The sequence below is a fragment of the Vicugna pacos genome, chromosome 32, assembly GCF_048564905.1.
Source record: "Vicugna pacos chromosome 32, VicPac4, whole genome shotgun sequence".
Taxonomy (NCBI): Eukaryota; Metazoa; Chordata; class Mammalia; order Artiodactyla; family Camelidae; genus Vicugna; species Vicugna pacos.
The window spans coordinates 7,066,712-7,079,408 of record NC_133018.1 but is presented as its reverse complement, the minus strand read 5'-3'; the positions used below and the strand labels follow the sequence as shown (position 1 = coordinate 7,079,408).

General features: G+C 46.4%; 1 protein-coding gene across 1 annotated transcript in view; it reads right to left on the bottom strand.

Annotated features, from left to right (window-relative positions):
• Positions 1–12,697, bottom strand: part of TTC28 (tetratricopeptide repeat domain 28) — a 480,591-nt gene that overhangs the window by 73,402 nt on the left and 394,492 nt on the right. Inside the window, exons 7-11 of the mRNA XM_072953148.1 lie at positions 10,698–12,039; positions 8,918–9,441; positions 5,148–5,257; positions 3,286–3,415; positions 925–1,143 (exon numbers count right to left, since the gene is read on the bottom strand). Of these exons, the coding sequence (XP_072809249.1) occupies positions 925–1,143; positions 3,286–3,415; positions 5,148–5,257; positions 8,918–9,441; positions 10,698–12,039 (2,325 nt within the window). The remainder of the gene's footprint in view (positions 1–924; positions 1,144–3,285; positions 3,416–5,147; positions 5,258–8,917; positions 9,442–10,697; positions 12,040–12,697) is intronic.

The window sequence follows — 12,697 nt, the reverse complement described above, 5'->3', positions numbered from 1 at the left end:
AGAGTTGAGGGGGAAATCATAAAAAACGATGCTGAGGCAAAGAATGTATAGGCATTCTCTGAATGTCATCAGAACACAAGAAGCATCTGAGAGCTGTCATCTAGTCATCAATTTTTTTTAATCAAAGGGACAGAACATAATCAAGAAAATCTTGTCAATTTTCCTTGGCAGTTGAGCTTTTTGAAACTGGTTTACAGATATTCAAGCGACCCGTTCTTCAAGATTCCCAATTATAAGACCCACTTCCCCAGTCAATAAACTCTAATTGGATCTGGTGTGTCTCCAACATGGTAAAGCCATCAGCATTTTATTATGCAAAAAATATGGCCCTAACAGCTAATTAGTGGTTCTGTATTTAGTGAAACTGTTACAGCCTGAACATTTAATCCTGATTTGATCAAAGGGGATTTTACTTCTGAAACAGATCTACAAATGAACTGGTTAAAAATGGGTTCTGCTACACTCAGAAATTTCAAGCATTTAAGACTTCATTTATATACAGTGATAGAGCTGCCATTATCATTTTAGTCCCTTTAACTGTACCATGACAAAGGGTCACAATTATTAAATCAGATCTAGAAAGAACTCGTTAGGACTTACAGTTATCACTTTATTAGCTAATGAACAACAGCTGCCTAAAAATAGGGCTGCTGGTGAAATTAATCCTCCTGCTCTTAGTCTTCCTTGATAAATGCTTCCACATTCGCCAGCAAAGAGCAGTGATTTCTTGGGGGAATGAGAAAGCTGCATTGTCTTATTAATCGAATGCCCCGCCGTGGAGTATCCACCGAGGCTGAGGTTTTTGCTGAAAGCCGACATTAGCGCCTTGTCTGATCTATGGTAATGCACCTCTTCCACCTCTATTCATTAGATTTTCACAGTCTAGTGTCTTAATTAACCTGTTCCCACAGAGAGAGATCTTACCTGCCCCAGGAGCAAGCAGCCAGCTGTATAGGTAGCCCGCAGCCAGGGAATAGTAAAGCACTAGTCCCCTCTGGCCATTCACCATCTCTAAGATCTGATCGACGGTGACCGGGGAGTAGGGGTCAGAGTCCTGCTGTCCTGTCTGTCGCTCTACCAGAAGATCGGCAAATGCCCTTGTCCGTCCTCTTTCTGCCACAGCCAGGGCTTCATCATGATGGCCTAGGAGACAAAGGGACAGACTCAGGAGTCTGTGGGGAGCGTGCTTTCTCAGGGAGGGGCCATCAGGGACAGAGACCCCGGGCGGAAACCCCACTGCCTTTGCACTTCAGTGTGTGGCAGACTCTCAGTCCCACTGCTTCAAATTCAACCCCTGCCTCAGCTGATGGGCACAGTGACCACTCTTATCAAACCCATGCTTCCAGTTCCACACCATCCTAAGCTGCCAGGCTTCCCTGGTCTGGCAGCCACACCACAGGAGAGCTGACTCTGTTCAGAGCATCTGAACAGAGAGGGAGAGCATCTGTCCTCAGCCCTGCCTGCTCTCCCTCTGTGTCTGAGTTCCCTCGGCCTCCTGGCTCCTGACCCTACTCACTTGGCAATTTGGGCCTGGTAGCTTTGTACTCTGGTCACCCTCTCCCTTCCCTGCTCTGCTCCATTCTGACTCAGTGCTGGCAGAGGAGTCCCCTAGTTCACGGCTCCTGACCAGCGTTCATGTTCTCCTCGATGCAGCCCCTCTCTGCATCACTGTCCAGCCCCACTTCCACATTTCCCCCAAATTGTACCTCTGTGCCTTTACACATCTGGCCCATCTGCTAGGTGTGCCCTTCCCCCATCCATTCAAAAGGAGGGATCCTGCTAATTGTTCTGCCTTATCTCAAGGGCTACTGTAAAGATGAAACAAGGCTCTATTTGTGGAGATGCCTGTTAAGCATTATTCAAAACACCGACCGTACATATAACAAGTGATAATATAATTGCTACAGCTGATACCTTATTCCATTCTGGGCTCCCACACACTCCCTTCCCCTCTCTTCTAGTTCCCAAGGGCAAAGCATTTATACCTCTGAGGTCTCTAGTTCTTTGAAATTGTTTCTCTCTTTCAAGCTTTTCCTCAGTCCCTCGATCCAACCTCTAATCCCACTTCATCTAAGAAACTAGTCTGTAATCTAGTTTAAAAGCTAATGCACAAATGTGAGTACAAAACAGATAAAGCAACATCCTTTCAAGTGAAGACTGTTACAAGTGCTGAAGGAACACAATGCAGAGAATCTGCCTGCATTATAAATATAAAAATGGAAGAGTTGCTAAAACTAAGGTCCAAAGAGAGAGTGGGCAGAGGCAGGAGACCAGATGCCGCAGCTCCGACAGCACTCCAAGGATGCCCTGCTTCCTGCAATTTGAGTATCACAAGAAAGCGGGGATTTATGTGTGTGTATGCAAATGTCTTCTTTTACTCTATGAAGTTATTAACTGGAACAGCAGGGACAAATTCTGCACACACTGGAAAATTGGCCCCAAAGTGCTAGACAGACTTAACACTGTGAATATAATAGATAATAAACTGTACTCCCAGGCAATAAGCATGTTTAACAAGTACATTTTTTTCAAGGGGAAGTTTGAGTATTCATTTGCATAAAGCAAAGGACAGGTAATTGACAAGACCTCAATATCCAACTTCAAAGACATTGTTAGCTCCTATGAACACCTCCTTAGCCCAAGTTCTGGGTTGGAAAATGGCCTGCAGAGACGGACAGGCCTGGGGAGAGGCAGAGGACAGGGAGCTGGAATAGCATGCCTGCAACAGGTAAGGCCCAAGTAAGGAAAGGTGGATGCTGCCCCTGTACAATGCAGCACACAGGCCTGGGAGAGTTATCACTGACTAAGCCACAGCCTAGAGGGCAGACAGTACAAATATTTACTATACAGCAACATTAAACGTTGTATGACAAGTTAAATAGGGTGTCTTCTCAGGTACCTGCCCCCAGGAACTAATAGGAGGGAACCTGGCAGGGGTCACCTGCTTCAAGCATCCCTGTCTACAGGACACTTTCTCCACCTCTTGGGTTTGCCTGCCGAGCCACTTTGATTCCACAGCACCTGAGTTTCTTCTACCCTAGCTCCAACCACACCGTACTGGACCCCTGGCTTCTGTCTTCTGACAAGCTATGAGCTTCCAGAAGTCAGGAACCAAGCCTCCTTGACTGGCACTGGGCACATACAAGTATCTGTTGGATAAATGAACGAATGTTCAGTGGCTGGACTGTGGTTGTGGCTTAACAGCAGGTCCTGTCTCATCGCAGCAGTCACTAAACAAGGTAGACAGACGGGGCACGCGCTCTGAGTGGGCCCTGCCGCTCTCACCGAGGCTGACGAGCACTCGCTGCAGGGCCTGGTAGGAGGACGTCTGCAGGTCAAAGAGGGAGAGTCTGTAGTCCGTGCTCAGCTGCGCTTCATGTCGGATCGTTTCAAACAAGGCTGATGCCCTGTAGAGCTGTGAGTAGGGAAAAAGAGCATTACCCACTTTCCAGAAACCCCAGTCTAGCTGTTCACTGACTAGAGACAATTTTTGTTCACACCTTGGTAACCACCTAAAAATTGTTTTAAAAGGTTTAGAAAGGATGAATCTTTATTTCCTAGTAGGTCCTTGTGGACCTGCAAAGGCATCAATTTGATCACACTTAGTAAATTACCATTTATGTGATCAACTTTTGATGGATAAGGGGATCTAGAAGCCAGGGGTTACAGACTCACAGTCTTAAAGTTGTGGGAAAAAATCAACTATTAACGCAGCCAAGTACTGACTTTGATGAAAACAAATAAAAAGCCTCTCCTCTTGTCATCTAGCAACTGTAATTCATCACCCCAATGCCCCCCCAAGCGGGAGGGCTGGAATGAGAGCAGTGTACTGGAGGCAGGCTGGAGGTGCACCAGGCTGGGGAACAGGTGACAGCAGCCCCGCTCTTGGGAGAAGGGAGCTTTCCACTGGTGGCTCAGCTGAATCAGAGCCTGCTCTCCACAGCAGCTCCAGGGTCAGGTCTCTGCTGGCCAAACTCTACTGGAACCACGTCCACTCACATGGACACCCACGGGACCGGCCAAGTGATGCTCCTAAGGAGACGCTAGGCTTTTCTGTCAGTGGGACCACAAGACTCGTCTCTGATATTTATATGCTGGACCATCAAATTTTAAGTTCAGGCAAACTTAAAGAACAGAATTCTAAGACTAAGACACTTAGAGTAGGAGAGAGAAATGTATTCTCAATCTCGCCACTAATTTGCTGTGTGACTTTTGGCAAGATTCGGAGCCTCAGTTTCTTCTCTATAAAGGAGATGGTGATCACCCTACCTCACAGGGTTATTTAGTGAATAAATTCAGTCAGTGACAGTACTTTGAAAATTATAAATCACTATATCAGTACAAATTTTAATTTTTGAAACCAGAAAATTAGAATTCTTTAAACTGCCTTTAATAGTTTTAAAAAATACAGTGGAACATCCGAACATTCCAGGATGCTGTGGCACGAATTTGGACACATCCTGTCCTCAGTTCCCGAGCACCTCTGATGGGAGCCTTGACTCACTTATCCTCAGCCCCCTTGCCGAGCACAACGCCCTCCACAGTCAGCATCTCACCCGGCCTAACCTGTTGAGCATGTGATTTTAGATGATGCCTCCAACCTGACAGAGGAACCCACAACTCCAGGGACCTTTCTAATTTCCAGAGCCAGTGTGACAGCTGGCTTCTCTTCAACTATTTGTGTATGTGCAGAAACATGAACTGTGTGTGTGTGTGTGTGTGTGTGTGTGTGTGTATGAGAGAAAAAGAGAGATAGACAGACAGAGAAAGGGAGGGAGAGGGAGAGAGGAGAGAAATATCTATTCATATAACTAGAAACTTACAAAGGCATTAAATGCAATCATTACAAATTCTTGGATTACTTACTTCTGTCATAGTGTATAATTTCATATTAAGGTTTACTGAGGAACAGCAGCACATAGTACAAGAATTCCAAAGAAATTATTGAGGAATCTATCACACAAGTGAGCAGGAGTCTTTACTATGGTTCAACACCTCTGGGCTGATACAGGCTGGAAACCTTGTGTCAACCCAAGAGCAGAGGTCAACACTTTCTGGCAACTGTCATCACTATACAGGATAGCAATCCCGAGGTCTCCATGCTTCTAGAAACAAAACCCACTTGGGACAGCGGTTCTCCTGCTTACCTGGTGTTGGGCCTCCTCCAGGTTCCCACTAGCCCAAAGGGAGAGGCCAAGACCGTGGCGAATTTTGGCTTCATCTTCTCTTCGGCCCAGTTGCTCTGCTAACCTTAAGCCTGAAATCAGAGAGAGAAATTTGAAGGCCATACAGAAAACAGATGATTCCACCCTGCCAAGGAGTTCTGGAGGGTAGTTCTGCCTCAGGTGTATATAAAGAATGTTAGCAACATAGCTAGTTAAAATGCAGGACACACGTCAAATCGGTCATGGCAGAGTAAGCATTCTTTTCAAATCCTGTGTTGGCAGCGGCCTTCCCAGGGCACCGCAAGATGCCCCAGCAAGAGCTCAGGCGATGGCTAGCAGCAGGAGACAGGTTTGCAGGGCAGGCAAACACTGAAACGAATGGAACCTAACTGGCTGCCCTCCCAGCTGTGAAATCCCTAGCTTTGCAAATGAAAACTCCTGGCCTATACATTTATCTAACCCAATCCTTTGGCTGGCAAAAGCGTTTCCTGACAGTTCCAGAGTCCAGTACAGAAGCCAAGCTAATAATTTTTCCTATCTCACATGCACAGCATCCAATCAGTGTTGATGGGAGACACATCTTATGTCCTCCTGGAAGCAGAATGCTCTCACTGCCTGACCCTGCCTTCTGTTACTGACACCACTGACGCATTTCACGTCCAATCTGCTCTTCCTTCAAGGCTGAGACTTTGATGCGTCTCAGCAGGGTTGCAGAACAAGTGCTATTACGAGTCAAAAGCTTTAAATGAGACTGTCCTCATTCTAATGGCCTTCAGAGAGGCACCTGTGGCTTGGGTCACTTACCCACAGCACGGTTCTGGATTTCAGGACACCAGCAACCTCCAGGGCTGTGTGGGAGCCAAAGCTGAGGGCAGCCATTTATTGTGTTGGCCACTAAGCAGTTCTCAGCATCACTTTGCCCTCATTATCCTGCTCTCTGTACACAGGAGTTAGCTTGTGCAGAGACAGCATGAAAGCTCCCACACTACACTACACTCACAGAGGAAGGACTTCCTCTTCTAATCTAATTCGGGATGAATGGGAGCCTGCCTCTGAGCATGCTGTGCCCACACAATTTCAGACTTTTGGAAAAGAACAGAGTCAGCTGAGAAGCTAATAAAAGTGATACACGTGTGCAAGCTCATATAATATTATGCACCTCAAAATGCACGTAACTCAGCAAACTTAGAAACAGCATTTTAAGTTTAAAAGATGTCACACGGGTAACAAAAACAATATGTACTTGCAAATTATTCATATTTTAAAATACCTCATAGAGTAGAACACAAATAAAAGAAATGGCTCCTGGATGAAAACCAGGAGGATACCAGTCGTCTTGACCTTCAACAAGCTAACCATATTTATTCTTCAATATAGCTATTCCTGCTAGGTCTGGGTCTATGAGTTGGAAGTGAAATTCACTGAGGAAGCCCCTCAGAAGATATGTTCTGTGCAGCAGGGACCTGACTTTGCTCCCTGCTGAATCCCCAGCACATAGGACACTCTCTGGCCCAAAGTCAGAAGTTCAACAATGAAGAGCTGAAAGCCCACTGGACAGACATGGTATCTGTCCTACCCCAGTTTCTACCTGCCCTCTTAGGAATCTGACCCACCCATCCAGCTCTCCTAGAGCCTAACCTGCCAGGAAATAGTTGCATAACTCCAGGTAAGTCACTAAATTGCTCCAGGCTCCCTTTCTTCATTTGCAAAGAGAAAAAGCTGGGTGAGACCAGCAGTTTTAATCAGGGGTAACTATACAAATCACCTGGAGGGCTTGTTCAACAGAGTCAGACCAGGCCCCACCTGTGAGATTCTATTGCACATGGGCGGGGTGGTGCTAGTCCACAGCCCCTGAGGAAAGCTGAGAGAGAGAGAGAGAGACAGAGAGAGAGAGACAGAGAGAGAGAGACAGAGAGAAAGGGAGAAAGGGAGAGAGAGAGAGAAAGGGAGAGGGGGAGAGGGAGGGAGAGAGGGAGGGAGAACTTAAGTGGTTTCCAACTGAACTGTTCCCTCATCGCAAGAGAGCTACAGACACAACTGAGAGCCCCCAGAAAGGGCCTTCCAGGTGCACCTGTAACAGCCCACGAGAAGAGGCATCTGGTTGGGCCCACAAGGCATACCAGGCTCTTTGGCGGAGCACACCCATGAAAAAGATACTGTGGAGATGCCACAATGAGAATTTAGATCTCTTTTAAGACTTAAAATTATGAGAAACAATAAAAATAAATGGAAAGTTTTCCATAAATACAGAATTCTCTTACAATATCTCAGTCAAAGCAGCTGCTTCATGGAAATAATGTTTCAAGAAGAACAAAAGAATACAGCTGAAAGGTTGTCATATGCTGGGTCTGAATTTAATAGTTTTCACATATTCAACTGAAAATCACCCAAGTCTGTTAGAATTTTATCACAGTCAAGTTTCAGGAAACCAAAAGCCAATGCTCACATTTAACACTTTGAGGCAGAGCTCCCATTGAGTGGGAGCCAAAGAAGGTCTGGGAAGTGGCTTCCAGCCTCTCAGTAACCTCTCAGCCTGCAGCCAGAGCAACCCCTGGTCTGTGCAAAGGACAGCGACCTTGGCCCCTGGCCCGTTCTCCACTTTGTGCTGCTCCCTTTTGCCCAGCTTCCAGCTGAGGCTCAGGAGTAACAGTGGACAAGAATGCCCCAACCCTCTCTTCCTGGGGTCTGCATGCAGGGTCTGGTGTGGTTCCTGGGGTCAGGAATCCAGGGCTGAGCCTCCCACCACCACCACTGACTGACCGCATGGTCAGGATCAAGCCACTGTACTTTAAGCCTCAGGTCACTTAGCTGCAAATGGGAATAAAAAGATACACCTCTCAAGATTAAGAGAATTAAATCCAGTTCAATAAATTATATATGCCAACAACTTTTGGAAACTAAAAATTGAGAATTTTTGCTTGAAATCAGCAACCATTTCCTTTTACTAGCGAGCCAAAAACATATCTGCTGTTTTTCCCTCTCAGGATAATAGGATGCAATGTGCCCATGTGAGAGGAAGTGCTTTCCAGAGTAAGATTCCAAAGAGGTGGCGGGTAAACACATCACTGTGGGACTCCTGCTTCACGAGGAAGGAAGTGTCCAAGGACTGACTGTGCTCAGGTAACTGCATGGAACCTGATAGGGAGTCGGTGGGGTGGGGTGCGGGAGGGGATGGCGGGGGGAGCAGTACTTTCTGGACCTGCCTGAAACAATTCTGCTGTGGCACCAGCCCAAGCCTGTGAGTAACAAACACTGGGAAGCTGACTGACTGCTGAGTGGCCCTCAGATGGAAGTTTCTGGAATAGATCTCTATGGCCACAACAGAATGGACTTCTATATAACTTTGATACAGATTAGATATTTTCTAGAGGGACAACAGGGCTTGGAACATACAGGCATTTCCTCTGATTCAGGCCCTTAAATTTTACACCATTAGATCTACCTTGATTCATCTCGTGGAGACTGAAGCTCACTCCACAGAAGTCTCTGAAAAGCAAGGAGCTCACTTCTTGGGCAGCTGGCTAGCAGAGTAAGACATCTGGCAATGCATTATGCACAGTGGAAAGCCTTCGTACTATTAAGGAACACTCAGTAGGGGACACCATGGTTTTGGAGTTGAACTGATGATGTGGCCTTTGAGATCCTCACTCAGAGCAGAGGTGGCCACTCCAACTGTGTGCACATCCTTCCAAGTAGACTGTGAACTAGGTCTCGGAGTAGACCAACAGACCACGATGGACCTTTTCACTTACCTTCCTGTAAGTACATGACTGCCTGGGAATAGTTCTGCAAAGCATGATGGGTCCTCCCAAGGCTACTGTAAGACACCGTCTTGGCCACCAAGTCATTCATCTGTGCAGCAATGCTCAAGTGCTGTTCTTGATAGACCACAGCCCTCTCGAAGGTGCCCAGGGACTCGTAGGTCAGGCCCAGGTTCCCATAGGCTCGGCCCTGGCATGTGGGGTTGTTGGTTTCCTCTGCTATCTGCAGATCGAGCTGGTGGTACTGCAGGGCTGTATCATACTCCCCCATCTGCTGGTACACACCCCCTAGGCCACAGGCTGCGTCACTTTCCAGAGCTCGGTCTTTCATCTCTCTAGCAATGTTCAGCTGGCGTTCAAGGCAGGAAATGGCTTGTTCGTAATTCCCTAATTGGCTGTGCAGACTTCCCAGCTCTCCATAGGCCTGGGCTTTATTAAAGGCCTCCCCAAGCTCATGGGCAACCACGAGCCTCTTTTCAAAGCACACAAGGGCTTGCTGCAAGCTCCCCATTGCCCTGTGGGGATATAGACAGAAAAGCAATGATATTATTTTGTGCAGGTGCAGACATGCTAAAGCCCCTGAGAAAATGAAAAGCATTTGTCACTGTCACTTACTATAGAAGCTCTTAACTCCTCTTCTAGCTAAAATCTATCATGTGCCCTTAGAGTGAGATGCAGGGGAATTTCATAATCTGGAAAGCAATTCAAAAGTCATCCCTTAGTGACCTTCCCAAGAGCTTGAGATTCAATGGGATATACACCCCAGAGGAAACATAAAATATATTAATAGGCACAATGATAGCAAGTGAACTGTTTGCTTCTTCAGGCCTCCTCATTTCCACTACCGCTTAGACTATGTTTTTGAAATCACTTTACAATGGCGATAAATCTTTCACCCTGAGCTTCTCAGAGCCTTCTGTGGGTGATGATTTAGTCTGACCCTTGCCCTTGCTCTACTCCAGGAGCCCTAATCCCCTGCCTTCTGGAGAGGCCATATATTCTGCAGACACAGACACCTTCTTGGGTTCCGTGCGTTCAGAAGGAAAACATCACCTTGACCAACAGTGTGTCTTTTTGTGCTGCTGAGAGATGACATGAAAAGAGTGGGAAGAGCAGGGATCTGGCGGCGGACCAAACCAGTTGTATGGGGCATGTGAACTCCTTTCCCTGAGCTTCAGTTTCTGGGTGCCAGTAAATCCCACATCCCATGGCAGATGCTAATAAATGTAGAGTAGTGCAGGATCACTACAAATATCAAGCAGGGTATCTATGCAAGGTGACTAGTGTGATGACAGTATGCGTTTATTCACTCCCACTATTATCTGGTGGTTTCCCTCAAAGCAATGAAATGGGGTCCAAGTAATTCGTGGGTACAGATGTTACATTAATAAACACTTTCATAGAATGTGAGAGGCATTGAGAAAAGATAAGTTAGATTGATTCACTCATCTTTCCCATTCCTATTATCTCTTTTATACTCATTATGATGGAGTGGAAAAGGCATTACATCTGGAGTCAGAGAGCCCTTGGTTTAACTCCCTTTTAGGCTGTGTAATCTTGGGCATAGTCTCTGGACCTTAGTTTCTTCCTCCATAACATAAGGGTAATAAAAGCCCCTGCTAAATTCACAGGATCCTTGGAGGAACCAAATGAGGTGGTATGAAAGTGCTTTGTAGTTAACAAACTGCCAGGCAGATGTTAAGTGACTGTTACCATCACAACTGCTCTTTGTGCAGGTTTATCAGACACTTCTCTCCTCTGTCATTTTTACCTGTGTCCACTTCCTAGGCCCCGGTAAGCCTTGGCTTGGTCTTGCATGCGATTCAGACTCTGGGCCACAGATAAATACTGTTCATAATACTTGATAGCTTCCTCATAGTCACCCAGGGCCTCATAGCAATCCCCCAGGTTGCCATAGGCCCGGCCCCGGTCCAGCACAGACTCGTTTCCACTCAGCTGCTGCAGCATGGCCAACTGCTGCTCAAAGTAGCCGATGGCTTCTTCCATCACATTCATGTTCATCTTCGTGATGCCCATGTTGCCATAGACCTGGGCTTCTAGGCTTGGATCCTTCAGCTTCTGCCCTAGATCCAGCTGCTCTTCATAACACTTGAATGCCATTGTGTATTTCCCAAGGGCCATGTAGACAGCCGCCAGGTGCCCATGAGCTCTGCACTCTCCTGACAGGTCGCTCAGCTCCTGATACACCTCCAGTTCCTGCGTATGATACCCCAAGGCCTTGTCATATTTCTGGATCATTCGGTATGCAGTGCCCAGGGCTGCATATGCACTGGCCTCCAGTCTCCTGTCCTTTACGTGGTGAGCTAAGCCCAGCTGCTGCTCATAGAACTTTATTGCACCATTTATATCTTTTTTACAGATGAATATATCGCCCAGGTTCCCTAGGGCTCGAAATTTAGCCTGGGAATTATTCAGGGACTGGGCTAGGGATAGCAGGTACTTCTGACACTCTTCAGCTTTGCTGAAATTCAGCAGAGCCTTGAATGCTAAGCCCAAGTTGCAGTAAGCTTTTGCTTGGCTCAGTTTGTCATGCAGGTCTTTGGCCAGTGCCAGATCCTGCTCATAGTACTTCACGGCCTCCTGGTAATTTCCAAGGCAGTAATGGGCATAGCCGAGATTGTGGCAGACCTTCCCTTCTCCCTCCATGTCTTGCAGGTCAGGAGCAAGCCGAAGGTACTGTTCATAATAGGGGGCGGCCTGGACATACTCCCCTCGAGAGCAGTGGAAATTACCCAGGTTGCTGAGGGCCCGGGCCTCACTCTGGATGTCACGCAGCTCCCGGGCGATATTCAGGTGGTTCTGATAGTGCTGCAGTGCCCGGTCATGGGCACCTAGGGCCTGGTAGGCCACGGCAAGGTTCCCGTGTGTGGATGCCTGCGAGGCACGGTCATTCACTTCCATGGAGATCTGCAGCTCCTGCCGGTGGTACTTGACCGCCTGGTCATACATGCCCAGAGCATTGTAAGCATTGCCCATGTTCCCATAGGCACGGCCCTGGGCAGCATAATCACTCAGCTCCTGTGCGATGCACAAGTGGGTCTTGTGGAGTTTCAGTGCAGTATCATAATCACCTTTCATCTGGTGTATGATTCCTAAGAAAGAGAATGAAAGAACAGAAAAAGGTTGGAAGACTGATTAGCAATTTGGGGAAAAAATTTAATTTGCAACTCAATTTTTACTCAAATACAGTCCAGATGAATTAAAGAATTTAAAATAACAGAAGGTAGAATTAAATATTTATCAGCTCTCCAGAGGGGGACAGCTTTCCAAGCTTCAAAGCAGCAAAAAAAAAAAAAAAAAAAAAAAAACCTGACAGATTTGGTTACAAAAATAAGAAGTCTTGCACTACAAATAAATATTTAAAATTAAAAGGCAAATACAATACTGGAAAATACATGAAACATATATGAAAAACTTAAGTAGCTATTGTGTGTAAAGATTTGACTCAGTTTGATTTAAAAAAAAAAATCAAGAGCCTAATTTACTAAACCAGACAAGGAACAATAAGTATCAGCAGACAACTCACATCCAAGGAAATACAAAAATAACCACAGGGGAAAAATGTTAATTTCTTTTAATAATCAAAGAAATGCAAAATAAAGCAACCCTGAAGTACCATTTTACTTCTACTAAATTAGCAAACCAAAAATTTAAACAAGGCCCTTTACTGAGGAGGTTGCCCTGAAGCTGTAAACACATCACCTGCTGGACATAAACACCGAGAGCTGCACACATGCGCTGCTCAGACCC